Source organism: Plasmopara halstedii (assembly GCF_900000015.1).
Source record: "Plasmopara halstedii genome assembly, contig: Scaffold_614, whole genome shotgun sequence".
In the NCBI taxonomy this organism is placed as follows: domain Eukaryota; phylum Oomycota; class Peronosporomycetes; order Peronosporales; family Peronosporaceae; genus Plasmopara; species Plasmopara halstedii.
The window spans coordinates 3389926-3417532 of record NW_020187532.1 but is presented as its reverse complement, the minus strand read 5'-3'; the positions used below and the strand labels follow the sequence as shown (position 1 = coordinate 3417532).

The following is a 27607-nucleotide window of genomic DNA, read 5'->3' as shown; positions in this document are numbered from 1 at the left end:
CCCAGCAATAGCTCCCGCCATGAAATTGCTTTCGCGGTTAAGGAAACAGCGCGAGGCCACACTGATACCCGTTGTGCGTGGATCGAATCGGTTGCCATAAAAATTCAAAAAACCCATAAGCATCAGACCAAAGTCGGCCACACCTGCTTGGGCAGTTGACAAACTGTGCTGAACAGCTCTGGAAGCATTTGCAAAGCCATTAGGCATTGTGTCGCTGTGCTCTTGAAGATAGCGAGCCACAAGTAGCAATAGTGCATATGATGACAGTCCTCCCGTGTATGCTACCGCTAAGCCGCGCTCTATAGCAAAACTTTTCAGAACAAGCATCATTGGGGCTAGCGGCGGAAATTCGTGCAGCAAGGCAAGAACGACATCATTCGTAGCCAACCCATTGTGGCCAGGGCCTTCGAACGATATGTCCAGCCTGACATTGTACGGCGGTGCAGTCAGAAGAGTGATGATTGGAACGGCAGCATGTGGTAGCGTTTTAACGGAGTCCCGCACAACCCACGGCTCTTGCTTTAACTTGCGGGCGAGATTTTGCTGCCATGTCTCTTTTATAGCATTTCGACCTTCCAATACACCAGCTGCATCAGCAGGCGCGTCGCGACGTACCTTGGGTAAGCAGATAACGAGATCAACATCACTTGACGGGAGCACCAGTCTTGTTACATGCGATCCGTAAGGTCGCACCTGAGCGCGAGGCCACAATGACTGCACTGTGGCCGTGCACAACTGTTGTGCAGCAAGTTGTGCTGGGAGGCGAGCATCGCTGTCTGCTTGAAGCTGAGCAGCAAATTCGCAAAGATCCCAATGCAACTTGCTTCGTGGCGGTAGCACCGATAAAGGGACTGAAACGAACGGTCCCATTGCCGAGTTTGTCGTTGCAAAAGCATCTGGAGCTGGAAACGCGGCGGTAGACGGGTGTTCAATTTGTTGCTCTACCGATGGGGCGGGTGAAAATGGAGCAGGAGGCGAACTGCAGGAGCTCGCGTTGCCTAATGATGAATCTTCTAGACGGCTTACACTAATGGAGCTCTGCTGTTGCAACTCTTGGACACTGTTTTCGACATTGATTAGCTGAGCTGTCAACGTCGCAACATTTTGCTTTAAGGTAGCAATCTCGATAGCTGTGTTAGTAGCTTGTTCGTCCACTATCTAGATTGGTATTGCCATGAAATGATAAGCTACGACAGGCGTTAACACACAAATTAAGACACGGACCTTTGTTCTTTCAGCAAATTTGTCTTCTAGCTGCGTAATGCGCTCGAATGCCACTGTCAATTTGGCGTATGTATCGTCATTTGAAACTCGACTCAATTGTGCAGATAGATGTGATGTCTTATCGACATATTGATGCTCAAGATTGTTACGATGAATTTTAACTTTTTCTTCGGATGAATTTTTCTCCTGGTCTCGAAGGCAAACATTGCGATGGCAAGCACAATTACAACAATTAACACACTCTGCCCAAGCATCGCTATTCACTCTTGTAAGCACACCAACACATCGTCTGGTGTCATCAGTTTCCTCCGCAATTTCCTTGTTGTCATTTTCGTGTGTATCGTTTAGCGGCCACGGTCGCCGCCGACGTTTAAGTGAACGCTGGCGATCAAAAAATCCCCCTTCTTGATACAGAAAGTCACTCTCGTCCGCAGCAGTCATATCGCCCTTATCGTGTTCTCGTATTGATGCCCTTGTATATTCTGATTTGTCATAATCTGACTGGGCAATTCCACATCTGCTCGCGTCCAGTCCAGCAATTTTGGAAAATGATGCCAGAGAATACTTTTTCGTTGACCCTGATAGCCTCGTATTATTAAAGCGCGATGATGACGCGGGAGAAGCTGACAATGAGGAGGAAGACGTTAGCAGCGGGTCCAGCTCTGCTACAGCCATAGAAGACGATACACCCTTGTCCGAAATACCTCCATCAGATGCTCTCAACTGCCAGTGATCGAAATGCCAGTCGAGGGAAGGCATTGGAGGCAATGTGCGTTGGGGAGGAGTTTGTAGTGAAAAGACGGATGGCAAGTACCACTCAAGGTTTGACGTTTCTGACTTCAAATGATCTTCAAGAGCTACACTTCGAGAATCATCGCAAGTGAATTGGTTTTTTCCAGAATCCACCCCATCTTTATCACTCTCTCGATGCAAAGCACGCGATGATTGTTCATCCTGTGACACCAACGACAGAAAATACGGCGTCGTAGTTGCAGAGGAGTATAGACCGTGTGTTTCAAATGAAAGTAGTGGTAAAGATGAAGTAGGCGAGATCGACGCGGTTGCCGTACGTGTCGACCTATCATTGGAGAAACAACTCGATTGTGAGCCATCGCCACGCGGAATACCACTGTTACTAATATAATCCGCTTGACGCAGTTTATCACGCTCAGCTGAGGATGACTCCGAGCCAGCGGTCGCAACACTGCATTTTTCGGGATACTCCTCATTGTTCGTTCGGAAAAAGCTGACAGACGATGAGACTGTCGCACCAGTAGTTTGAAGCATTAGTGTAGACCCTTGATTTCTGTCTTCGGGCCCCAAATTCAATCTGCTGTCTTTTTTCTTTTTCGCTTTCCTATTTTTTCGTTTGTGCTTTGATAATGAGATATCTCGTGAGTTGAGCGTATAGGTCCACCCACCAGGTGTAAGCTGGCTGTCGACGACCGGTGTTATAACTCTGTGAAGCTGCTTATCCGCGCATGCCACAGCCTCCTTTTGCTTTTGGCGAAAGTGATGGAGAAGTTCTCGCAATACGCTTTGAAAGCGTGTATGCTGAGCTGCGCGAATTTCGTTGTCAATACGTCGTTGCTTCATCATTTTCTTGCGACTAGCTCGGCGCCGCTGAGAATGATTGGAGCTTTTGGGATTTTTCTTGCATCCATCGTCCGTCATGCTGTCGTGTGAAAACGATATCTGAGCTGTGCCCTTCAGTAAAGATTTCTCATCTTTCTTCGACAATCTTTCACATAACAGTAGCGAGCACTGTTCCTGAAAGTATTCTGCTTGTATTAGCTTCATTATGCTTGTTTGAGGAGACACAAACGCGTCCTCAAAAGAAACTGTGAAACAAATATCAACGGGTGCACCGTGATCCATAGGTCCTGTCGTCTTAATCAAGATGCTGATAAGTGCTTCCAATGAGAATCGCGCGGACTTATACATGTCTGCTGCCCTAGCTTCAATTGTCATCAATTGCTTCAAATCCTTAACATGGGCAATTGTTCTAGAAGCCAGAACTTTTAAAACTGCATTTTGTTGCTCAGAACTTGCCATCTCCCATTCGCGAGCCAAAAAAAGTTTGGATGCGAGACCTTGCAAAGGAATTTCGAAGTTCACATCTTTTTGACGTTGTCTCCATGCGGCCCAGATGTTAAGTTCCTGAAAAAAACATCACAAAGTCAAACATCGTCCACAAATAACATAAATGCATTTTGACCCGCTGTTAATCTTGGCGTCAGCACTGAAACTGCAGCTGTTACTCACGATTTGATTAACAAATAGAGCTTGGATGGAGTAAAAGCTTTGATTTCTTAGCCACTGGGCAAATCAAAAGACGCGAAGTCACTCAGATCATGTTTCTCTTAAACTTTATACCAGCTCCCATACCTTCGTTTCTCCCCATGTACGATGCTTCAGCGCAGTATCAGACGGACGCTCCATCAGAAAATTCCCATGCGCTATCACTTCCATTATGTAGAAAAACTCGGCAGCAAACGTCTTGTCTCTTTTACTTACTGGCTGAAAAAAATCCATCGACAACGCCACGGTATCACACGACTGAAAGGTGTTAAGTACTCTTAATCCTCCTAGCAGCTTAGAACAGCAAACTTCGTATTCTTTTGTATGAAAGCTACTCACAAAATCTCCATCTGCTGTCCGTATAATTGGACGCTTCACAAAATCCCTAAGAAGAATCAGATAGGTCAAGTGAAACTCCGTAAACATGAGATAGGCTCTCTGACCTTGCAGCGTTTCGTCGTAGCGTGTTAGTTGAGGTGCGTTTATAGGCAATGCTAGCAGCCTGTGGTAGCAATTGAAATTCATGTACACACGTATATTTGTCTCGGCAAGCTCTTGAGCGGGACCCCATGAGCAGCAGCGTCTTGACGAAGCCCGCATCCACCACGCAGCTCAATGATGCCATCTCCTCACCTTTTAAACTGTGCAACCACTTATAAATCGTGCGCTTATTTCTATTGAAAGTAAAGTTGCCAGGACGATGCTTGTGCAGCGTCATAGCAAGCTCTCCTAACGCGCGAACAAGTACATCAGTATCGCGGCTCATTTGAAGTTTTTATCCGCATTCAATTAGACGTTTACTGCATCCATAGTGTGGACCACTCGATTTAAATAATTCTGTATATCTCATGCTGTTATCATATCAATTATGGCTTTCCAACTGAGATTAAAACAGTTAACTAACTCAATTTCTTTGTCGTATTGCGAAAAATTATCTTAGCACATCAAAAGATAAACTTCATTTGTTGAAGCAGGCTCAAAGCACTGGCGACAGTCATAACAACGGCCAATATACTGGCGACAATCTGAAATATCCGGTATTGCTGTCCGCCCAATCGACCGATAAAATACGCTGGCAGCACGAAGCAAATTGTCGGATTGGTAGTAGCACCTAGAAAACCTAGAACAGACGTTATATCTTTCGATGCTAGAGCAACAACAAGGACAGCAACAACGAGTAACATTGATAGAGTAACATGCCAGACAACGTCTAGTCGACAGTTCGCCAGCAGCGCCTCACGAATGTTATCACGCAACGTATGAACGAAAAGCGGCACGGTCAGAATCAAAGCAATACTAAAGCCAAGACTTCCAACAATCACCGCGCCATCGCCGTGATAGTCATTCTTAAGAAAGTTAGACCGAGTAGCCTCACCGAATGTTAATACCACAAAAAAACCACAAAGTGAGTATATAGTCGTCGCGAGACCAATGCTGCGGTTCATGACTTTGTGCATCCTTCTTTTAGAGCGACGCTTGAGCACCAAGTAGATCGGAGGAATATTTGGGTGACACGTGAACGAGAACACTACAAGCGGCACTGCACGTAATATATGACTTAAGCGCCAGTCAAATAGTGGGAGGTGTTTTAATTGATACGCCATCGTTGGAGCCAGCTCTTCGTGCACAAATTGAAAGTATTTAATCACAATTACCAGCGTCATAAACACGATACATACGATCGAGAACAACGATGAAAATCGCAGTGAGTCCAGACTTCGTAATAGCGACAATGGTAGCACTAATAAACCAGTCAGCATCAAAATCAGCGCTTGTCGATTCAAAAGGAGGGTCTCACTAGAACTCTTCAAAACTGTTTCGAACGCGTACTGAATCAGCTCTGCACTACCCGTTAAATAACCAACACACGTTCCAAATAAATTCATGCACACAACCAATTGAGTAAATGCTGCAAGCTTGTGTCCACCTGTAGCTAAAGCTAAATCCATGTACGACCGCGCCTGTCCAAGATTCAAACACTCGAGCAGAATTCTCAACGAAAAAGTGGTAGCAATTGCTCCTTCTACGATCAAAAGAATGCCCAGCACTAGACCAGTCTGTTGTACTGCGTAGGGCAACGCTAAAATGCCAGCACCAACGATGGCAACGGTCATGGTGAACATAGAGCCTTTATAAAAACCACAACAGTACAGTATATTAGCAGTAGGCACAGTTCAGAGACTGCAGACTGTAGCTACCTGATCCAGGTTGGATCGTCTCGACCAGGAATGCTTGAATACACCCGCTACGCTTGCCGCGCTGCTGCTTCAGGTAAAAGTCGTCCTCGAACACAAGCGTCTCTCTGTCCTCAACAAGTTCATACTCTCCAATAGTTTGATTGGGATCTGTGCGGTTTCTTGACTCGCCCTCTTCCAGCAAGCGTTCCGACATGCCGCCGTCCAAATCGTTCCCGAAAGCCATCATTATGATCTGACGAGCTTTCGAAAAAGTGATGTAAACTGCCCAAGCTAGGTCTTTTACTATTCAATATTTCTCACGAACTTATCAAATTTATGTAATCATATTCGTCCAACGGTCATCATAAACAAACCACGAATACCGATACCTTAGTCGGGTCTTTAAAAGCGATTTGATAGTCAATAAGTGCAAGTTCAAGCGCTTTACAAGAGCATGGTGGTATCGAATTTAATAACTAATTACTTACTGATAAATATTGCTTGGGATTGAAACCTATGTTGGCTCGCTTAATTGTTATGTGGCATCGTAATCGCGATTTGGGTAAAGCGAAACGAGTACTACCCATGGGCCAGCCGCACCGACAGCAAAATGGAGATGTAAGCCGTCGAAGTTGAATATCTGACACAAGATTCTGACATCCCAAATTTTACCAGCCCTTCGGGTCAATCATAGTGACAGAAAAGCTAGCAAAATCGAGACAGCAATGTCGTTCTTGATTTGGTAAATGCCCGTCCAACAACTCTACGACGACAAGAGAATGGATTTTGAAGTGTGATGTGCCATGACTTCAAATTCTATATTTCATGGTAATAGTTGCGATTTGCGACACTGACAGATTGGCTTAGTATTGGGTCTGGGTTCAATCTCCTCCGTGGTTATTCTAATTACACTAATCATTCCGAACAGGTGTTCGGGGTTTACCAGGACTTGTCTTCCACAAGCAATGCCCCCCACAGGACAATCACTTTTCATATTGCGTATGATTCAGTACCACCAGATATATACGGTACGTTATTGTTGCAAACACAGGGATAACGGAACCATGGCTTACAGCCACGACATTTGACTTTGCAAATATAACTCACTGTTTGTAATACCATCTCGGAAACTAGCACAAAATCAGAAGTTTTACAGCATCTATACCTCTGCAGCTTATGAGCCCAAGCATTGACGCCAAGTTCAGAATCGAGCCTTTTGGCGGATCCAAATACATTTTGTGAAGCTACCAGGTGAAAATGCTCCCGATGTCGAAGGTATTGTAGGGGGCAGTCGGTGGTAAAGACGAAGTGTCCAAGCTGATGAAGCAACACGCGCACGCGGCAATTGTGCTTAGTTCAGCAATTTGTAGCTGATGCACGTTGTGACGACAAAGGATGCGTGAGAAACGTTACAAGACGTTTCAAAAGACGCAAACATGGTGAATCGTCAGTGTCTAGAAGATAAGTCTCATCACTTAAGTTCGCGGGGGATTTCAACAGTAAGCACACGAAGAGTTGGCAAAGCTCGTGATAATGAAAAATAACGTGTATTACGAGCCAATAAAAAAGCACGTCTGTTAATGCTTCGGGCCCTATGAGAGCCTGGTGCAAGCGCTTCACATGCCGATGCAGGCGTTTAGGCTTGCACAATTATTATGCAAGCTGATTACGGATTAATTGCGGCAGAAGGCTTTTACGCGCATTGAAAGCAACCGTAATACTTGCCAGGAAGAGCAATGGAAAGCAGCCGAGGGGGAGTACGCAAGAAGGGATCATAAGGGTCGTGTTAAGGCGGGCCACTACAAATGAGATTGCTATTTGAATGCAAGATCAAGTGGTAGAGTTCAAGACCAGTCAAACGTGGTGTTATACTTAACCGTGGGTAAACAAGATCTAGGTCAGCGTCGGCACACATGTGCAAGGTGCGCGACATATTTGAGGACTAAACAGAGTTGAAGATCGAACACAATATATCAAGCGCAAACAATAATCCTGATTTGGAAGTTATCGGCTATGGAACGATGGTGCGACGCATTTAGATGATACGTTCTGGGAGCAATGCTCGTTTGGAGAACTGCAACGGGGCTGCCTGAGCTCTTTGCTTAGAGAAAGCTTGGATAAGGTCACCGACCTTACTTTCTATACCAGAAGCAGTACCAGTGTAGCGGATCGCAATCCGCTACCTTTAGAGTACTTAAAAACCTTAACCAAGGCAAATAGACTCTTCCGTTCTGAATTGAACATGTATTTATTTGTTCTATCTGCGACAGAGCCGCCTAAATCTAAAACCTTATGTTTTCCCAATCAAATAGTAAAACCTAACAAATATGCATACCTACTGGCAGTCTCGCCACGTAGTGGCTTCTTGTTACGGCGTAGCCACACCATTGTGTGCTTACATCAACTTGTGTGATCCCCACCTCTGTATACCACGGTACGTGTAACCCCGTTACAAGAACCCTCTGTTCGTATTATATTTAATTAACTATTTTACAGCGTCAAATGCCGGGCAGTGTGACAGTGAACCTGTGCGTAAAGCCGTACGTTTAGGAATCGATCAGGAGTAAGAAAAGTCGCTGAATCTCAACACTGAGGCCACCACGTCGTGAAAGATGACAGCGAGCTGCGGCATCGGCGATTAGGACCTTCACACTCACCACGCTGGATATCATGATCGAGGACGGGCGAGCCACCTGTAAACCAGCTAGAAGTGGAGCTGTGTGTGTTGTTCGTGTAGCAGCCAAACAAATGTGAAAACACTCCATTCAAGACCTTCATATCTTATTTGAATAGGCGATGTGCTCTGCGGTTTTGCAAAATAAAACTTCTCTGCCGTAAGGATCGGTTAGGGGGCGAAAATGGAACCTATTCGATGCGATGGACATCTGGCATACTGATCAGGAACTATAAATCTCTCTGTTGCCAAGAACCTCAAAAGCACTTGCGGTATTCGTGATAGCGCGAAGTATCTGCGCATTGCGTATTCTGTTAGCTTGTAACTGAAATATATGAAGGCCTGAACTCCCACGTAGATCTGTTTGGCAAAGAAATTACAGGGAAATATTGAAATCCAGAAGACCTAGAGCAACCTTCAAATAATAGTCTGATCCTCACTGCGATCTGTATATATCGAAGTCATTAAAAGCCAGCTTTGTAAATAGCGGCCTTTTCGAGAGAGGTACGGTTCACAGTCCAATGTTGCTAATTGTCAACATCAACATATTGATTGCACTTTGAAAAACTTAAAAAGGCGTGATAGGCTCCGGAGCGTCCGGCCATTACGCACTACGCACCTGGCAAAATAGTACACAAAGACATTGATGCCAACTTCGAATACAGTTTGGATGTATCATGCGATGATAAACTATTCAATGCGTCAAAATTTCATTTGATCGTCAGGTGAAGTTTGCCGGCTTTAGTAGCATGAAACGCGGTCTAGCACCAGATTTCAATAGGGATGAAGTAGCTTATATGTCATGAACTTGGGACCGACAGGAAGGTGACAATTATTATATGGCGCGCTTTTATTTTGGCTGAGCGCTGATGAGTCATAAAATCACCTCTGCCAAGAAGCAGAAGGGATTTCGGTGTGGATGTAAAATTGGCTTCACTCGGTGTGGGGCATGTGATTGCACAAACTGACTTGCAAAAATATTGTTTATTGCCGAGGGCAGAACTAATAGGGCAGAAGTGGGAGAGAGTAATGGTACCAAGATGAGCCAGAGAAGCAAATATATGTCGCGGACACCAAGGTGTGTTCCTGCTAATTCAGGAATAAACGATGAGCATCTTTGGCGAAATGGTCAATCACAGCAACGGGCTAATGTTACGTATGCCAGAATCGGAAAAAGTCAAAGTAGCAGGTTTTCGCATCCCCTACGTCAGAATCGTCCACGTTGATGATGGACAAGGTGTCGGAAGTAGAAAAGCCAGGTTTCATATTTATATGGGACACCCCATCCTTGTTGTGTTACAGCGGCTATGTAGAGCCAGCACTATCGTGTTACACCGAGCATAGCAGTGAATCTTTATGGGGTTTTGACGAGAGATATGTTTCACTCGTGGATGAAATGATACGGGTAGCTTTAAGGTTATAAGTTTTATTCAGCCACCTACGGCAGAATCGCTAATTGAATCAGAAAAGGGATGCGGAAAGTAATGACGTCAAGGTCAAAGAAGTGGTACTGTCCGTACCGCGGGAGGGCTGAGATTATTATCTGTCATGCCAGCACTGAGACTCGTATATCACTGAGTGTTAGGAGTGGAACATTTATTCTCGTGAATTTGGCAAATCACTTTTACCCTTTAAATGACAGAATATCAGATGAGAGGTTCAGCAGGCGTGTTGTTACAGATAAAAATGCGCCATGGTACTGACTTAGCTCGCGGAGATTAGGAACAGTCTAACATAATAATCGCATCTTTCGTACAAAATACGAAGCGGGTTCCGTGAGAGAGAGTGAATCCGCCACTTGGCCAATTTATTTGTACCAAATATACTAACGGCAAGTGGCGAATAGCTGAACATTGTTCAATGCCAACAAACCTTTTAATTGCTAATGATATCTTCTCGTGATAGATTGCGATGCCTCGCTCGATACAGTAAGTATTCCGAACGAAATCGGCGAGTTATACCATAAAAAGCGTCTAATGCACCAGCGATGTTCATTTGTTCGATATACCAGCTGTTTATATCATCGTGCCTAAGACTAAATCGTATCCGACAATACTATCAGCAATAGTCGTTCAGCGTAGGTGGGGGGAGCCACAATAAGCACTTGCGGTCTTTTTAGATGTTATGCGGTTCAACATGATTAGTGAAAGCAATATCGAACAGTGTGCATTTTTCGCCAATAAAGGGTCCCTTCTTAAGGTTTTCTTTGTCTGGAAGACCCAGCAAAGTGGTAGTACCATTGTCCAAAAAGGACTTTAAAAGTGGTTTGGCCTGATTACCTACCTGCACAAGTTTAGCGCAAACTTCAACAGTATGTTAAATGATGCTAAGGTGGCATTTTAAAGACTATGATTAAAAGTTTCATGCGATTCTGGCTCGCTTGAGTACGAACCAGCTATGCATTGCCGTCTGTCACACACTCATTCTTTGCCTTAGGCTGTGCTGAGTACCTTTGAGGCGGGCAGGCTTACAGCAGCCAAAAAGATCTACCCAGCTCACGACATGGACATTTTTGTTATGAATTATGCTCTTTTCAAGTTCTGAAAGCATCTGCTTGGCTCTGAGAAGTTTGCTATGTATAGAGATCATGCGGTGATTTGCACAACGATACTGTCACCACATTGGTTTCAATGAACGACAAGTGATTACTCCTATTGCCAAGTAAACTCTTAAGCAAGTATGAACCGATTTGGCTTAATTTGCTCGCGGATGGCTTTCGCCTCGCACAAATTATGAAGTACGTTGATAGCGTTGCCAATTGCGAGGCAATACGTAGCGCATACAGGTCTGATGCAGTATGAATTGCGTTGCCCTTTATTGAAGCGCTCAATTGCATGTTTCAACTGACAGTCTTTTTCCAAACCGATCTCTCTTACAGCACCGACCGACTTGGCACTCAGTCTACGGTGGAATTTCATGATGAGGACATCGAATGCAGATAATTGCTCGGAGCCAATGCTTGTTCACCTCGAGAAAAGAAAAGAATGAGCATTATGTACTGATTTTCCAACGTGTATAACAAGTGTGTGGTTTCGCTTGACACATGTCAACGGATTTGAACCTCGCAGAATACGTCAGCATTTTCAGCCAACCTGCCTGTTTCGGCAGAGTGAGTATATACTTTTTTTGGATTTCCAGAAGACGCTTCCCAAAATTCCTGCGGTGTAGTCTTTGTTGACTGTCTGGGCAGAATGGTTCTTCTTGATGTTGAGCTGTCAGTGGCAATTATAAATGACCAAGGTAATCCTGGAAAATGTTCTACGCCAAAACGGCTTGTGGGTTACCATTATATTGAACTAAGATTGGCAGCTTCCATCAAAGTTTGGCAATATTTTTCGCTCAATGTTCTGGAGCAAGTTGAAATTATTCACTGAGTTTGCGTTGAAGACCATAGTGTATACATTTACAAGCGTTACCCCATCACATAAATAGTTTCGGGAATACTCGGGTGCCTTTGACATCTTCACGAAGTAGCTCTGGTCTTGGTGGGCGGAATGTCGATCAAATTCGACTTGCTGATACTAGCCCGGCTAACACTTCGTGGTAAATCAGTCATATATCTTAAAAAGTTTGAGCGTCGTGCACATAGTGCGTGACCCTAAAACTGAAAGTCAAGATAAAGAAAGCCAGTAGAGGCAGGTGGAACGCATGCAAATATGTTGTATAATAAAATGCTAGAAAAATTGCGATTTGTTAGCATACACATGGAAAGTCATGCTGCGACCATGAAACATCGAATTTTCACGGCCGTAGCGAAAAAAAACATGGTTGCACTCGTAACATTTCGGAGAGAATACATATCTTTTGGTCTGCATTGGTATGTCCAAGCCATACCACGATTCCGCTCTTACGAGCCATTTGGATGCGAAGCGATCTGATGTGGACAGGATAGTGTCCTTACCGTTCTTAAGCTAATCTGCGGTATACTAGAAGGTAACAATATGATTATGAGCCGTGAAGCTACCCCAAGCCACGCAGTGCGGTGGTGTAGCTCAAAAGTGCTGGCGTGTTTCAATTCGACCGAACGTCCAGTTTTATCAGAGTATACCGACGCACCGCCACCCCGAAACAAATCTAAAGAGGACTAGTTGTTGTTTATTGCTGACTGCTCGATGAGCATGGATTGGCCAATATTCACGTAGAATGATTATTGAGCCGGCGGGTTCTTCTTGGCTGTTGCCATTGTATGGTGAATCGATATCGATATATTTTCTGCATTCTTATGAGTATTTGGGGTTCCACTTTGGCGAGACTGTCCTGGTGCCGTATTAGCTTCCGCCCTGGCACACTCTCGGTCCTTACATTTTGTCGAGAAGAGGCAAAGTCACCCGTCGCAGCGCACTTTTGATTAGTGATTGTGAGGGCTGACCTTGTAAAGAGATCGGCCGATGCAATTGCTGTCCCAATTAGCGGGACTGGGAATGCAGGCAATAAAATGATAAGTTTTCACCATGATGGATGCATTTGCTCTTCATTTTGTAAAGCTAGCACTCTAGGCTGACGTCCGCTTCGTGAAGCGATTTGTGAAGCTGTGAGACGACGTCTTTGTCACCCCAGTGCGCAAACTGACTTCGAAACTGTTCAGCACTTTTACTAACACTAATAATCCTCGGCTCAATCATCGCAGAGTATATAAATTACCTGATTGGTACAGCATAACACGCTCGTGCAGTGCCTTTTGGCGCTCATTTTGTTCTCATGTTGAGCAGAAGCCCTGCATGTATCGTTTTTAGCCTTAGCGGCGGGTATGCTTGGCATTATAAGATAAGTCCCTGCGCTTGGAGATGCTGAGGTATAAGCCTGGTCTATTGAGCCAGGTCCAGCAAATTAGTGACAAGCTTAATGTAGTTGTGAGTCCTGCGGCAAGAAATTGCAGCATTTCTCGCCGTTGGGAACAGTCACGAAGCTCGTAACTCGTGCAAAAGGGTGGCATAACGAAAAGAGTTCTTTTTTTCAGTAATCTTCTTGGTGGGGGTAAGCACTTTAGGGTGCGAGATGTAGATTGAAGCGCCAAGTGCAATGGGTGCTTGCCGAGTGCTCATTTAGCACAATGTATTAAGAAGACAACAGGAGTAGCTCCAGTGTGATTTGCATCTTGTTGGGAAAGGTGTATTTTCGAGCTGCATTTTGTGCAATATTTATATTATACAATTGTACAGAATACACATTATACTTTTGTGTAATCGTGAATACTCAAGACACCAAATTTCTGGTACCAATGAAGGCAATGGAATTCCGCAAAAAAATGTGTGAGCATATCAGGCAACGCAAATATTAAACTTTATAACGTCTCATGTTAAATATCAGTATAAATACATTACTTTCTGATCCCACCAAGTTAACTGAGTCCTTTTGCTCCAAGGTTAACCAGACTCTTATAACTGGGTCATAACCAAAACGCAGAAGTCCAACCAAAAGACGTCTGTTACATCATGGACTTAATTGTTCCCACAATCTCGTCAATTTATCATATAAATTCTGTGCAATCAATTTCAGTGAAACCGCAAATTGTTCAAATGTGGCATCAAAAGTCCAAGGAATGATTGTAATTTCAGTACTTCTCAGCAACTTCAGTAGGCGGTGCGCATTTCGCGGCAATTTAACCGCAATGATTTCTGTTTGCACAGCCATTCGACAGCTTACAAGCGCGTGTGTGTCTACAGTCGAGTCCCCAAAGGAAGCGAACAATGGGCAAGTACCGTCCTTTTCGTCGTCGCGTGAGCTGGGTCGTTTTTCGGCACCCGAAGGTCCGCCTTTTACAGGCCCCGGCACGCACATCGCGCGAACGAGCCGAGCGAATCTGGCGGGCTACACGTCACTTGATCGTTTTACGAGGTCTGTAGAGAAAATATCGACTCTGCGAGTGCTTAAACCGCGTGCAGGCGAGTGCGTGGGTGGCTCCATGGATGCGTTACTAGGCGTGCAGTTAGTAGCCTCGTCACACCGTGACTTTTGCGTTTGCGTTAACTTTGTGCTTCCTGGCAGTAACGCCGAGGTACTTGGTATTCATCCAGCTGCCCTGGTAATTGCTATTAACGGCAAATCCATGCGCGGTGTGAAGCTACAGCATGTCCTTGCAACGATACGACGTGCACTTTTTGCTAATGATGTTAGCAATTCGGAAACGTATATTGAGGTACCAGATATCGGTGAGTACATTGAGATTGAATTGGTTCAACGAGAGCACGAGATGAATGTTGACCGCAACCCTTTCGCACTCACGAAGTTTCCATCACCCCAAGGTCAGCATTTGCCGGGTGTAAAGTGTTTTCAGGAGGATGCTGACCCAGTTCTGAGACAGGAGCTCATGCAGAATCATGATACGAACTCACCGAAGCTCGGAAGGCAAAGATCCAGGTCACTAAAGCACTTCTGGATGTCAGACCGATCGAGCAAAGCCTGCTACGAATGCGAGCAGTTGTTCACTTTTTTTCGGAGAAAGCATCATTGCCGTTCGTGTGGTCAAATTTTTTGCGCAAATTGCTGCACACGATTACCGCAGTCATTTGGCGGGAACAAAGTCGATGAGTTTATTGAAAGAATGAGAAAGCAGTTGGTGTGTCACACGTGTCATCGCCAACTACGAGAAGGACTACAGATGGAACTCACAGGTGCTAATTTTGAGGACAATGTGCAGAATACCACCAATTCGCCGCCAGGTCAGACCCTGCTTCTCATGCCAGAGCACATTGCCGATGCGATGAAACGCTCGACGTCTGACGCATCCAATTATAAGTGCTTGGAAAAGCCGGAGTTGTTTGACAAGGACGAAATCAGCGATGAGATGCGAGTGACGGAAGCGCCTGAAAAGTCTCGACCGCCGGTGCTGTTTAGTATGTTTCCGAAGGTACAGATTGTCGCAAGTGCACAGCATTTGGCTCACCAGCCGCATTTGCATGATATAACGACGGAAAATGAGAAATCAGGTCACGGCGCGGGTCACAGACCAAGAACCTTAAGTGAGCCGCAGATTTTGTTGGGAAGGAAGGATGCTCAGCATGCAAGTCAGAAGCTAAAGCGCTTGAATAGCCAGGCAGATTTAGGGAACCCAAGTAATCATAGGTGGAGTGAGACAGAGTTCAAGCGTCTTGTTGCAGAGTCAAACGCTCAGGCTCGACTTGCCGGTACATTTCCCCCCGCTTCGAATGCTATGACAATGCGTCCGAAGGCGATGTCTGCGTCATTTGACACACCGCGATTTGGGATTGCAGTGCAGCGAGATCCCTTTGGCTGCACCAGACAAACACCGAATAATGTTGGCATTCTTGCTATGATCGGACTATCTAAAAATGCTCACAATGAAACAGATGACGCGGATCTTGTTTCTAGAAAAGAAGCTGTTCTAAATCAAATGTCAAAAGATGCCCGCAATCGTCTAGAAGAACGTATCCTTCAGTTGCTGGACAGCTCTCCAGCAGTGTCGCAAGAGCTGATGGTCGAACAACATCGATGGATGCAGATTATTAGCTTGTTTGCTCAGCGAGCTGCATTTTCGGTATCTTGCGAACCTGACAGGGGAGACTCTCTGGATATTATGCAATATGTTCGAATACAATGTCTTGATGGTGGACACGTGCAAGACAGTTTTTTTATCGATGGTGTTTTCGTTCACAAGAGTTTGGCACGCAAAGGCATGAGGAGCGACATCCTAAACCCTCGTATTTTGCTTATTGCCTCGGCATTAGACTATCAACGCAGAAAAGATGCAATTTCATCGCTGGAAAGTGTTGCTGGTCAAGAATTGGAGTACATGCATATTGTCACAGAGAAAATCCTAACTCTGAATCCTGACATTGTAATTTTCGAAGGCCACGTTCATCGAGTTGCCGAAGAACTTCTTTTTAAAGCCGGTGTTTCCGTTGTGAAGAATGTACGATTGCTCGATTTACAGCGTATTGCTCGCTGTACGGGTGCGTCTGTGTTGACATCGTACGACCACATTGACAAAATGTCAGATGTCGGGGTCGTCGGTACTTGTAAACGATTTTATGTGCTGTTAAGCGATCAAGAACCGAAAAGTGCCAAAAACATTGCTGCTGGGTCCAATGTGGATTATTTTCACACGGTGGAAGACAACGCTGCAATTTCTCAGAAGCGGAAGAAGCGTACTCAGCGCCAAAATATCGTATTTGAAGGAGTTATAACTTCAAAGGGATGTACGCTGTGTTTGCGTGGAGGCTCACCCGATGTCTTTACAGAGATTACGAATGTGTTGACCACAAGTATTCGTGCTGCGTACAATATGCGGCTGCAAAGATCTTTGCTGGCAGCTTTTGGATACATTCCTCCTTGTCAAAACCACGAGCGATCTGTTGCAGAAGATTGGTTCGCGAAGTCGTCAACTTCAATGTACTTGTCGCTAAAATCAAATTCATTGTCGATGCGAGCCGCATTGAAGGAGACGCAGGCAATGTGCAAATGGTGCAAAGCGCACACACGTTTTAACAATATTAGTTCTCTTCGAGGAGTCCGGGGAACAGAAGATGACAGTAGCTCAGCAAGTGCTTCCGTTTTTCAATCCAGTCATCTTACTTGGTGCTCCTGCGGAGCTAAGTCGTCCCACTCGCTTAGAGATCGCATCCTCTTTTCGACCTGCTGGAGCACATTGGAAGGAAAAACCGCATCAAAAGCAGACATGATGTGCATCGACTTCTACACCTCAAATGACATGTCTGTTGGCCAATTTCTCGACAAATTCTGTTTTTCAAACAGTAAAATTGAGTTTAAACGTGCGTTTATGTCGTCGAAGCTGTCTTTCTCCCATGACACTTGCCGTTTAATTGTGCGGGTGAAGGATTTGAGTAATTATAAGGATACTAGTGATCAGCTGCCCCCGGCTGAATTTCTTCGAGGGTTTACCTACCGCGCTGTTTTGCAACGGATTCGTTCAGACGAAGTGCTTATGTGGTCGCGCAATATAAGCGGTGGGAACTCATCTACTGTTCTTTCGTCTAAATTCTTGGTGGTTCCGAGTGACACGTGGAATTACTCCTTTGGTAAGTTTTTGGAAGATATGTTCTACGGAAAAGCTATGGACATTGACTGCGTCCGCTTTCCCCATTTGGCCGGCGTTAATGGATCCCGAGATGCATCACTAGTCCATTATTTCTCTCGCCAAGGGCGAGTGGTTAGTATACACGTCGAACCCCTTGAGCCTGTACTTCACGTTGCGTTGCAGCCAGCACTATGGCCGAACCACATCGATCTCCAGGTCCAGCTTGATGCTATCCATGACCTTTGCGATCTTGTTCGTGAAGTATACGATGTAACAACTTCAAAAGTCGCTGAATCAATGGCAGATTTAGTCACACCGCTTCACGCGAAACAAAACTTAAAAATACTGCGGAATGAAGTCCAGCAGTGGTATTCATGTTTTGGAGCGAAAATTGAATCAGACCCACCACAAGACGTGTTTGCATACAATGCTCACTTTCGGGAAATTTACGAATACGCTGTTGGGTGGAGTTTGCGTATTACACGAGCCGTGCAGGCGACAGTGAAACCTACGATGGCAAGCTTCGTGAGTAGTCCAAAGAGCGCTCTACCTAAGGCTTGGTTTGATCAATTGGCCCAACAAGCGGAATCTTGTGATCGGTACAACGTACCTCTTACGCCAAGTGTGCTTGAAATGACACCAGTGAACCTCAACTTCCAAGAGCCTGGAAACTTAGCGCACCTTGCAAGCTTTGCACGCTGTTTGGCAGCTGCAAAGCATGCTTCGCCATCCACAGGAATGGCCGAGGTTGCTAACGAAGTAGCCAACACTTTGAGACAGAATGGATTGACGAGCTCTCATCAATCCGAGCCATGGGATACGGATGATAGCTACGATCGTTATGATGAATCGAGTCACTCTTTTCCTGCCGATTATAAGATAGAATCGGACACATTTCCGGCAGTCCCATCTTACCAACAGTCCTTCTCGATGATGGGTACTTCCGGTCATGTGTCCTCGACGATAGGAGCTCTTTCCTCTAGAACAGTTATCGAAAGTTTTCGACTAACGCAACAAGCAAAGAAGTCTGACGGTCTGGGGTATCTTTCCTTACCGAAACGCCTTCTTGAATGGCACCCCAGCTTACCGCTGGGGGTGGATAAAGTTACAGTCTTGGTAAATGCAAAGCAACCCACTTCGGTGGTGGCGTACTCGCTCTTTTCTAAAGAGTACAGCCAGTGCATCAAAGAGAACATGCAGAAGGAAGATGCACGATATGCCTTCGAATCGAACACAAACGGGATTCCTTCTTTGTCCAATTGTGATCAATCCGAAGAGATCAGAAGCATGCTACGTACTCTGCGATCCGTAACGCGTAACAACGTTGACCACACTTTTGTCGATGAGAATCAATTTCAGTCTGCCATGCGTTTCAGCTGCAAGTCTTACTACGCTATGCAATTTCACGCGCTTCGAAAACTGTACTACGGTGGGGATAGAAATTACGTAGAATCGCTTTGCAACTGCCAACAATGGATTGCAGCAGGCGGAAAGTCTGGAGCTGGTTTCCTCAAGACGCGTGATGAACGATTTATCGCGAAGGCCATTCCGGAAATCGAGCTGCAAATGTTTTTGAGCATGGCGAACGAATACTTTTGTTACATGGCGAAAACCTTCGAGAACGATCTGTCATCCATGCTTTCGAAAGTACTTGGTATATATAAGGTTTCAATCTCAAATACAACTCAGGGTGGGACTAGCGATCAAAACGTCCGGATGTGTATAATTGTGATGGAGAATTTAATGTACGGGCGCGAGGTGGACTTTTCATTTGACCTCAAGGGTAAGATGGAAGGACGCTACAAAGAGGACTACAATGGCAATAGTCGTAGCGTTCTATGGGATCGCAACTTTGTGGAGCTAGCGGGTGGAATTCCGTTGCCGTTGCAAGAGTCTGCGCTATCGCTGCTTTTGTCTGCGATTATAAACGATACAACCTTTTTAGCGTCCGTCCAAGCGACCGACTACTCTATGCTGGTAGGCTACGATGTCAACAAACAGGAGCTCGTGGCTTGCATAATTGACTACATACACAAATATGATTTCATGAAAATGATGGAACACGCTGGCAAGCGACTGATTCAAGAGGAAGGTGAGATCACCGTCCTTAATCCAAAGCACTATCGCAAACGCTTTTGCTTGGCTATGAATAAGTACTTTGTCACAATTCCATCGCGGTACACGAAGGTGACCACTGTCGGTCGTAATACAGCGTCGAACAATGCGACATTCGGTAGCTCGGTGGCAGCTATCCAAGAGGATGATAGAGACTACTCGCAGCCTTCATACAGCACCACTGGCACGTATGCCAGTAACGTAAGCACTGTCGCATCATCAGCAAATGCTTACCGCCGCCACTTCTGAATGCTCGACGCTATTTATTCACGCTGTACAATAGCAAATGCGCACGTTCAAAAATTAACCTTGGAAAGGTGAATCAACGCTGATGACGTTGATGCCAAAAGTATTTTCGTAGTTAAAAATGAAATGCAGTTTTGCTTCTTCAGTTTTGGTGTTTTTTTGTCTTAGGTGAAATTAACTAAGTCAGCGGATCAAGTGACTCACGAGATGGAATCGCTATCAAATCGTTTCTTGCAGGAAGAAAGAAAGGTGGAGCAAAACTACTTGCAGCACGGTCAAGAGATATCATTTGATGCTCTGCGGCGCAATGCACGCCAGCTCTTTCGCATGTTTGACCGGGAAAAGTCAGGCTCAATCAGCTTTGAAGGTACATTGCAATGATGATACTCACGCGTTGTGGTCTTACATGTTTGTTTATTCGATACTCAAAAGTATACAAGCAGATGCTAGCATTCATGAAAGTTGACTTACTAGAGTCAAAAGCTTATCGCTATTTCAAACTGGTTGATGAGCAGAACAAGTGCGTAGATACTTTTGAGTGATACCTCTTGCTGAGTCTGTTTAATGATAGAGGCTTAATTGATGAACGGGAATTCACTATTGCGATGTATGTCACATACATACGCAATCTGCTGAAAAAGCAGACGCATGAAGGTACCGAGCATGTGCATACTTTGTCTCCGATCGACGTCTTTAATCAGTTTGACAGTGACCATAACAAGCTACTCAATGCTCTTGAATACGAAAAAGCACTGGAAACGCTCGGTGTGTGTCTGTCTCCTAAACGCACTCGGAAGGTAACACGTGAAACTTTTTCGAAAGCCTCCACAATTTCGCTGGAACAATTCATATGCGCATGGGTAGGGCTTGTGGACGTACGAGCTGAACTCCAAAAGCGTGCAACAATTACTGAAGAGCTCGATATATCCGTCAGCCAAAAAGCAGGAAAAAAGACTACGAAGTTAATGCGGCAGACATTGCTGGATATGATTTATCGAGAGGAAGAGGAAGAGCTCAGCGCAACGCTTCAAGTTAAGGAATCAGTATCTCACATTAAAAATGAACGCCCAGCTAGACAGAAACGTTTGCGACGATTGGGCCAGCTGCAACGACGTGCTGCTAGTTTTGCGCGAACGAAGGACCAATTGGTCAAAGATAGACAAGCTCATGAAGAGCAGCGATTGCTTGATTCGGCTGACAACGAGGGTGAGAACTGTGTGAATCATGAAGGCGAAATGGAGGAGCTGATGGTGTCAAATCTGCAACTTCAAGCCCGTTCAGGCGACGACACCTTGGACTTACGTGGTCAACAGCTAAAAGAGTTCTCATTTTCACACGACTTGTATCCTGGTAAAGATACCCCTTCATCCATTTCTGGTCTTATCATCTTAGATTTGTCACACAACCAGCTGCAAAGTCTTCCAAGCGATGTTTTCACGCATCTAATCGCGCTACAATCATTAGATATCAGTTATAATGAGCTAAGTACATTTCCAAAAGAAATTGGAGAACTAAGGAATTTGAAGCTCTTAAATGCCCGCAGTAACCGACTGGAAAATGTTTCAGTAGCTCTGACAAATCTTCATGAGTTGCGTGTACTGCATCTTACGTACAATCGGATCACAAGCTTTGGCGATAATTGTCAAGGTCTTTGGTCATTAGAGGAACTAAATTTGGCCGACAATATGCTTGAAGGTCTTACGGATGAAGTTGGTGAGTCTCTTGTTAAATTAGCTCGGCTTGATCTGCGCGGCAATCCTACTCTCAAACGAATACCTAAAAGCTTACAACAACTTCAAGACTTAAAAGTTTGGGATCTAAGTGCTTGTGAGCAAAAGAGAATTGGCAAAGAAATGTTTGGTCCAAGGCTTCAGAGTCTTCGTAGCCTGAACTTGTCGTATAATTTTCTTTCAACGTTGCCAGATAGCATCGGCACAATCACTTCTTTACAAGAGTTGAAGCTTGAAAATAACGCTCTTTTGTCGCTGCCTTCGACAGTTGCAAATTTATCTGAACTGGTCATTCTGAACTGTAAACGTAATGCGCTTCAATGGCTCCCATCAGAATGTGGAGAGCACTGGGGATTGCTCGAGGTGCTTCAACTTTCGCACAATCGTCTTGCTGCTTTGCCTGTCACGCTGGGAATGCTACGCGTCTTGCGAGTACTTCATCTCTCGAGTAACTGTCTAACATCGTTACCACTTGAGCTTGGAGCTTTGACTAGCCTTCGTGAATTTAATGCATCTTGGAATCAACTAGCATCCATACCTGATGAATTTGGGTGTCTCGAATCATTAACATCACTTGATCTTTCCCACAACCAAATATCGAAACTTCCTGAAACATTATCTATGCTGAATGGCTTGACATGTCTCCAATGTTCACACAATGCACTCACAACACCACTTGAACCAAGTTTGGGTAATCTAAAGCGCCTACACTACTTGGATTTGGGAGAAAATCGTCTTGTTGAGTTCGAGCCATGTATGTATCAGCTTCCGGAATTAAACGTGCTAAAGCTAAATGGAAACAGGATATCGATGCTTCCTCGCGAAATGGCTCAACACTGTATTGCACTTCGTCAACTAGACTTGTACAACAATCACTTGCAAGCGTTACCATTAGAACTGGCTCATCGGCTTTTAAATCAGCTCGAAGTCTTCTCAATTGGACGCAATCCGTTCACGCTTTTACCGGAAAAAACTAGCTGTACATGGGACCTAAAGGATCAATACTCAGCAAGCTGCACAAATGAATATACTCCTTCTGAGGTCAAAGAATGGGTAAGGGATGCTAGCATCTGCTACCCAGTATTTGTACGTGTTTGGGAGCAGCTCGTGGCTGAATTACTCGAATCTCAGACACTGCCTTTACTTGATAAAAGTTTTGAAGATGGAAAGAAGACCGAGACAAAATTACTACCGACAAGCCGTGAGTTCTGTCAGCGCGTGGAATCCATGATGCGTGCTAGTAGTGATAAAGATAAGCCAGAGGGGATGTGGCAACCACGGTACGAACGACTCGCTCGGCACTATTTCTACGAGGTTAAACACGTCGGTCATACTGCTGTATTTGACGCATCGACTCATCAAACGCTTCAGAAACGAAACGAGGAAATCAAAATGACCTTGCAGAGTCTTCGGTTGGAACGCGCAGCGATTGCCATTGAAAAATGCAATCATCAACGAGCACGTTTAAAATCCGTGTATGATACAGACAGGACGGTATTGGAAATAGCCATGATACAGGCACGAGAAAAGCATAATAATCACGAGACTTTGCTTCTTCAACACGCTCGACAAGACACACGCGCTTTCAACGCACTACTAGAAATTCAGGTCAATGTCGCGCAGCAAAGACATGAGGAAGCACAGAAGCTTCAGCGTGCAAGGTTTGCAGATGAAATGAAACGACTAGCACGCGAGCGACTACAGACAAAGCAACAGCTGAGCTTAAAAAATTAATGGAACTAGTAGAAGATTTGCAGCAGCTACGGAAAGACCACCTCATAGAAGCTATGATATGTGAGCGCTAGAACAAAAGTTGTAGCAAGTTTATTATCGGCTCGATGGAGCATTTTTCGTTGGATGGCCTACTCATTATTTCCTGCAGCTACAGCTTCATCCTCGAGCGTCTGTGCTTTTTCAATCATAATCGTTAAGCTATCAACATGAGCAATGACGGCAAGGCCCCACACATAGAAGCAGGAGGCAACGGGGCTTGCAGCATCAAGCTCTGTCTTGGAAGTGTCATTAAAGATCTGCTTTGCGGAAGACATTGCCGCTGGTGTTGCTGGTAAAGCGTTTCGTATGGCACGAAGTCCACTAGCGCTCATGCTGCCAGCTTCTGTCAGTGAGTTAATTGTCAAGAGCGAAGCAGCAAAGGCGTGCAAGCACGGTGCTAATACGTCTATGCTTAGCAATGGCGAAATCTTGTCCCAACTCAATTCACCCGTTGCAGGACTGTGCATTTCTTTACTCGTGTGACCGAGAAGCTCGAGCGCTGCTGCATACGTCGAAAGCACCACTTTCTTGACCGGCACGATACGAACCGACTCAATCGATAACGATGTCTTGTGTGATACGAGAAGCGTTGTCAGAAACGATAAACGAAATTCCGCTTCCTTTGCGGCACGCTGCTGCTGACTCGCTTCACTAATTTCTTCATCTTCTGATAATGCCGGCAGCGATGTTGCCAGGTTCTCTTCCTGGACAGCTACTTGCTCAGCAAATGCCGCCGAAAACTCTCGCAATCGAGGCTCATCATCTGATAAATATCGCTCGTATTCCTTCTTATAAAACGCACGCTCTTTTTCTTCGAGAATAGTCAAGAAACGTTCTGTGGCATGATAAAAGCATTCGGCCTCTTTCTTGGTGAACGCCCGTGCTTGACCCATTGTGTCAGCTGAAAAAACAAGCCACTGTTCCAGTACATTGGGTTCATTTGGATCACTCTCGTTGTATACGTCAGCATGCAAGTAACTTTTGTACTGACCTGCGCGTGTAATGAGCGCACCCAACTTTGGTATTCCAAATGATTTGACTCTCGGCTCACGTAGTACATTTTCGACATGTACATATTTTGGCAAGATAGCCGGAAGCGCATTACTCTCGCCGTCAACTGCAGCATTACCATTTTCATCTACTGGTTCAATTTCTTTAAACACGTCAAACGTAACGCCGACTCCACGAAGATTATCTTCAATCGTTTCGTTTTCTGGCTGAACAACGAACTTGTCGATTACGGAAGACTTTTGATGCTTAGAGCTTGCTATAAAATGGACGATAGCGGCTCCCACTGAATTAACACACTTGCGACCAATGTAAGCTTCTTCAGCATTAAGTTCCACGCTAATCCATTCTGCAAATCTTTCCAACATTTGCGTTACGCTCGATTCGTTCAACAGCTGAGCTCGTAGCAATCTTTCTGACTCTATTTCGTGCTGTTGAAGATCTTCTCCATCTAACATTTTGTGAGCAAGATCGAGCGGAGTGACGAGTATCGATGGTTTTCTTTGATTTTTGATTCTATGCTGAGCCTCCTCGTTGGCCACATGCTTGAGTAGAAAATTGCCGAGAAATTCAATGGGATCTTCCGGTTGCAAGATGGCCAGTTGAGCCATTGCCTCGGTCAGAGGAACGCTTACGGTCTCGTGCAAGTATGTATGGTCCAGGTCGAAACTGGTCGCCATAAGAGCTGATTGTGTGTATCTTAAAGCGTCGCGTCGTTTCACAGCAAAGGCAGAAAAAACACAATTGTGTTTATCTGATACCAAAGATTAAGGATTGTAAATTAGTTTCTGGTCTTTATGAATATCGCAATTTTGGTACTTATGATTCACCTAAGTGTGATATGTGACTCGTACATAAATTTTATTCATTTGTACGAAATGTCTAATATACTTTACCCACTACGATGTGGACCACCCTGGGGCTCATACAAAAATTGACCACTCCACGAGCACCTACTGCGTCTAAGGTTTCAACTCTCTTTCTGCACATTACCGTGCCTACTTTTCTGGCGTATTTGCACTGAGGTTTTGCTCCCATGTACCAAATTAAACGGCGCACAAGCCTTCACCAAAAGCACGGTCTTCGCGATCGACAAGTAATTGCGTCAAAACTTCTGTTGAACCTACACACCTTTTTCGTATCATGGGCAATTGCCGTGTGACGCCGTAACTAATCCAGATTACAAAGTCAATTACATGGCACACCTTTATATCCGGAGTTGACACACTCATACTTATGTTGTAATAGTCTGTCAACAAATGATAGGAAGGATCCAAATGATTCTTAAGAACAGCTGAGTTGACCCTTAAACTAGTTCCCGCGGGTATCGTCAATGATTTTATCATCCATAGATTCGACGAGCTCAGCTCCTCCTTCCTTTCATGTCATATCGTGCCATTTGTTTGACCTCGCCGTCTTGAATCCAATGCACATATTCCCGATGGAGGTTTCTTTAAGCTCTACACGAGAGCTTTCGCCAAAGGTAGTGAGAGGAGACTCATAGCCCTTAGGGCTTTCCTGATTACTTTAATAATGAGTGAATAATCTGAATCGCTACTTCCTCGTTGAGCTTTACTGATCCGAACGGTTTCCCATGCTAGCAATGATTTCGCGATACCGCCACGGTGTGAAAGGTATGTTACATCCTATTTGACCTCAAAGTTCGTACCTCCATTTGCAAGTTACAGTCGCCCTTTAGCTCCATCATCTCTGGCTTTCCGATCGTGATACAAAAGATAACACCTCACAGCTCTACTTTTACCGGTTACCCAGAAGTACACTCTGGAATAACACTATACAGTCATCCTTTCTCCCTCAACAAAAACATACTCTGGCGTGTGTTATGAGAACAAAGCCTTTGCCGGATCATCATCCCAAGAGCTTTCTTGACTGCCGCTTCTACCTTGTACGTTCTGCACAGGGCACCAAGTGCATCCACCGCTATCGATTTGAGACAGTCGTATCTCCTCCTCGGAGGCTACCACAGCTTCATGCCCGAGCTAAACGCACTTCTGCTCCCTGTCAGGGATGGATTTATTGGCGGCCAATGCTCTACCGGGAGATTGTGCGTGGGCCCTAGCTTTTTGACTTCCTGTCGGCCAGTGGCCCGTGGTGTTTGCACCACGCCCAGCTCAGAATGACGTCATATCACGAACACAGACAAAAGACTAGGCAATGTTCCACGTTGATAACGTCATCAATCTTTACATGATTTTTAAAATCTTCTTTCGTGCGCGTTTGAAAGCGGATCAAGTAACAGTAAGTTAACCTCCACATTCGCCCCAACTTGCTGTATCAGAAAGGCTAATAGCCAGTGTCGAATTGTGCCTGCATATCATAAAATGAATTCACGAAAATTTCGGCTCAAGCGCAGATTTCAAGGGGGATTATTCTGCGAAACAGTCTGTTTGGCTGCACTTTGAGTCTTTCATAATTATTTCAGCTACTTATAAGAATCAGCGATACCCCTCTCAATGCGGTGAATATTCCCAGGGGGATACTCGGGGAGTGGCTGATTATACCACAGGGAGTGTCTCATGCTCCATCGACGATTAATCCTCTGATGACATAGCTGTTCAGGCCACATCGTGGCTATGCGCAATCTACTTCGACAATATTCATTCATACCCATGCAGTGCATGGGAATTTGGACGTGAAAAGTCACAATTAAACTGGGGCAATTAAATTTTGAATTGATGTGCTTCAATTTACCTAGTAGTCAACATTATCTTTTATGCCGACAAAATGTGCTTGCTGCTATATTTCATTACGAAGCAGGGCCTGCGGGTAAATTTTGCAAGAATGAAAACAATTGTCGATTGTTCAGTGCCTTGTTCCCGAAAGGCGTTGAGGAAGTGGCTTGGTCTGGCCAACTGCCTGTACAATACAGTGCAAATTATGCAGACATGGCGCTACGAATTCATTCAAAAGACCTATTAGTAGTGTTGGGTGCAACAGAAAGGTGACGTTTAAACCTATACAGGTCATGCATCGTCGCGAATAGTGCCCTCGAACCTAATTTCTCGCTGAAGATGGGATATTGGTCATTCTTATCTACCAAGTATGCCCTCGGCCTATGATGGTGGCGATTCGCGTCGCTCGGATATTGAAATTTTGCATGTGACGACGCTGATGTTCCCAATTGTAACGGGGTTACACATACCCTGGTAACAGGGGTGTGCTTCTAATCCGATGGGCATGGTGTGACCACACCCAAACATGAATACGGCACGGGGCTGGATAGCCAGTAGCTATACATGTATTTTGATTCTACTATAAATGTTTAGGAAAATCTATGCATTTAAAATCAGGCGGCTTTGCCGCAGATATAAATAAATAAAGTCAGTTATGAATTTAAACCGAA

General features: G+C 44.9%; 4 protein-coding genes across 4 annotated transcripts in view; 1 reads left to right on the top strand and 3 right to left on the bottom strand.

Annotated features, from left to right (window-relative positions):
• The window catches only part of PHALS_12640 (DNA polymerase sigma), a gene marked incomplete at both ends in the record, with an annotated part of 7296 nt that extends 3005 nt beyond the window's left edge, over nucleotides 1–4291 (bottom strand). Inside the window, 6 exons of the mRNA XM_024728232.1 lie at nucleotides 69–1158; nucleotides 1225–2554; nucleotides 2642–3384; nucleotides 3490–3543; nucleotides 3613–3910; nucleotides 3969–4291. Of these exons, the coding sequence (XP_024578730.1) occupies nucleotides 69–1158; nucleotides 1225–2554; nucleotides 2642–3384; nucleotides 3490–3543; nucleotides 3613–3910; nucleotides 3969–4291 (3838 nt within the window). The remainder of the gene's footprint in view (nucleotides 1–68; nucleotides 1159–1224; nucleotides 2555–2641; nucleotides 3385–3489; nucleotides 3544–3612; nucleotides 3911–3968) is intronic.
• A 178-nt stretch (nucleotides 4292–4469) lies between these two features.
• On the bottom strand, nucleotides 4470–5949 carry PHALS_12639 (amino acid auxin permease family; the record flags this gene model as incomplete). The annotated part of the gene is made up of 2 exons (XM_024728231.1): nucleotides 4470–5653; nucleotides 5724–5949. The coding sequence occupies 2 exons, from the start codon at nucleotides 5947–5949 to the stop codon at nucleotides 4470–4472; spliced, it is 1410 nt and encodes a 469-aa protein (XP_024578729.1).
• Nucleotides 5950–13984: 8035 nt separating this feature from the next.
• PHALS_12638 lies at nucleotides 13985–23196 on the top strand (the record flags this gene model as incomplete). Its single annotated transcript, XM_024728230.1, has 7 exons — nucleotides 13985–19687; nucleotides 19901–20099; nucleotides 20165–20252; nucleotides 20304–20386; nucleotides 20442–20529; nucleotides 20597–20607; nucleotides 20678–23196. 7 exons carry the CDS (start codon nucleotides 13985–13987, stop codon nucleotides 23194–23196), a joined length of 8691 nt encoding a protein of 2896 aa, XP_024578728.1.
• A 128-nt stretch (nucleotides 23197–23324) lies between these two features.
• On the bottom strand, nucleotides 23325–24923 carry PHALS_12637 (Histone H3 (Lys4) methyltransferase complex, subunit CPS25/DPY-30; the record flags this gene model as incomplete). The annotated part of the gene is made up of 1 exon (XM_024728229.1): nucleotides 23325–24923. The coding sequence occupies one exon, from the start codon at nucleotides 24921–24923 to the stop codon at nucleotides 23325–23327; it is 1599 nt and encodes a 532-aa protein (XP_024578727.1).
• Nucleotides 24924–27607: the final 2684 nt, after the last annotated feature.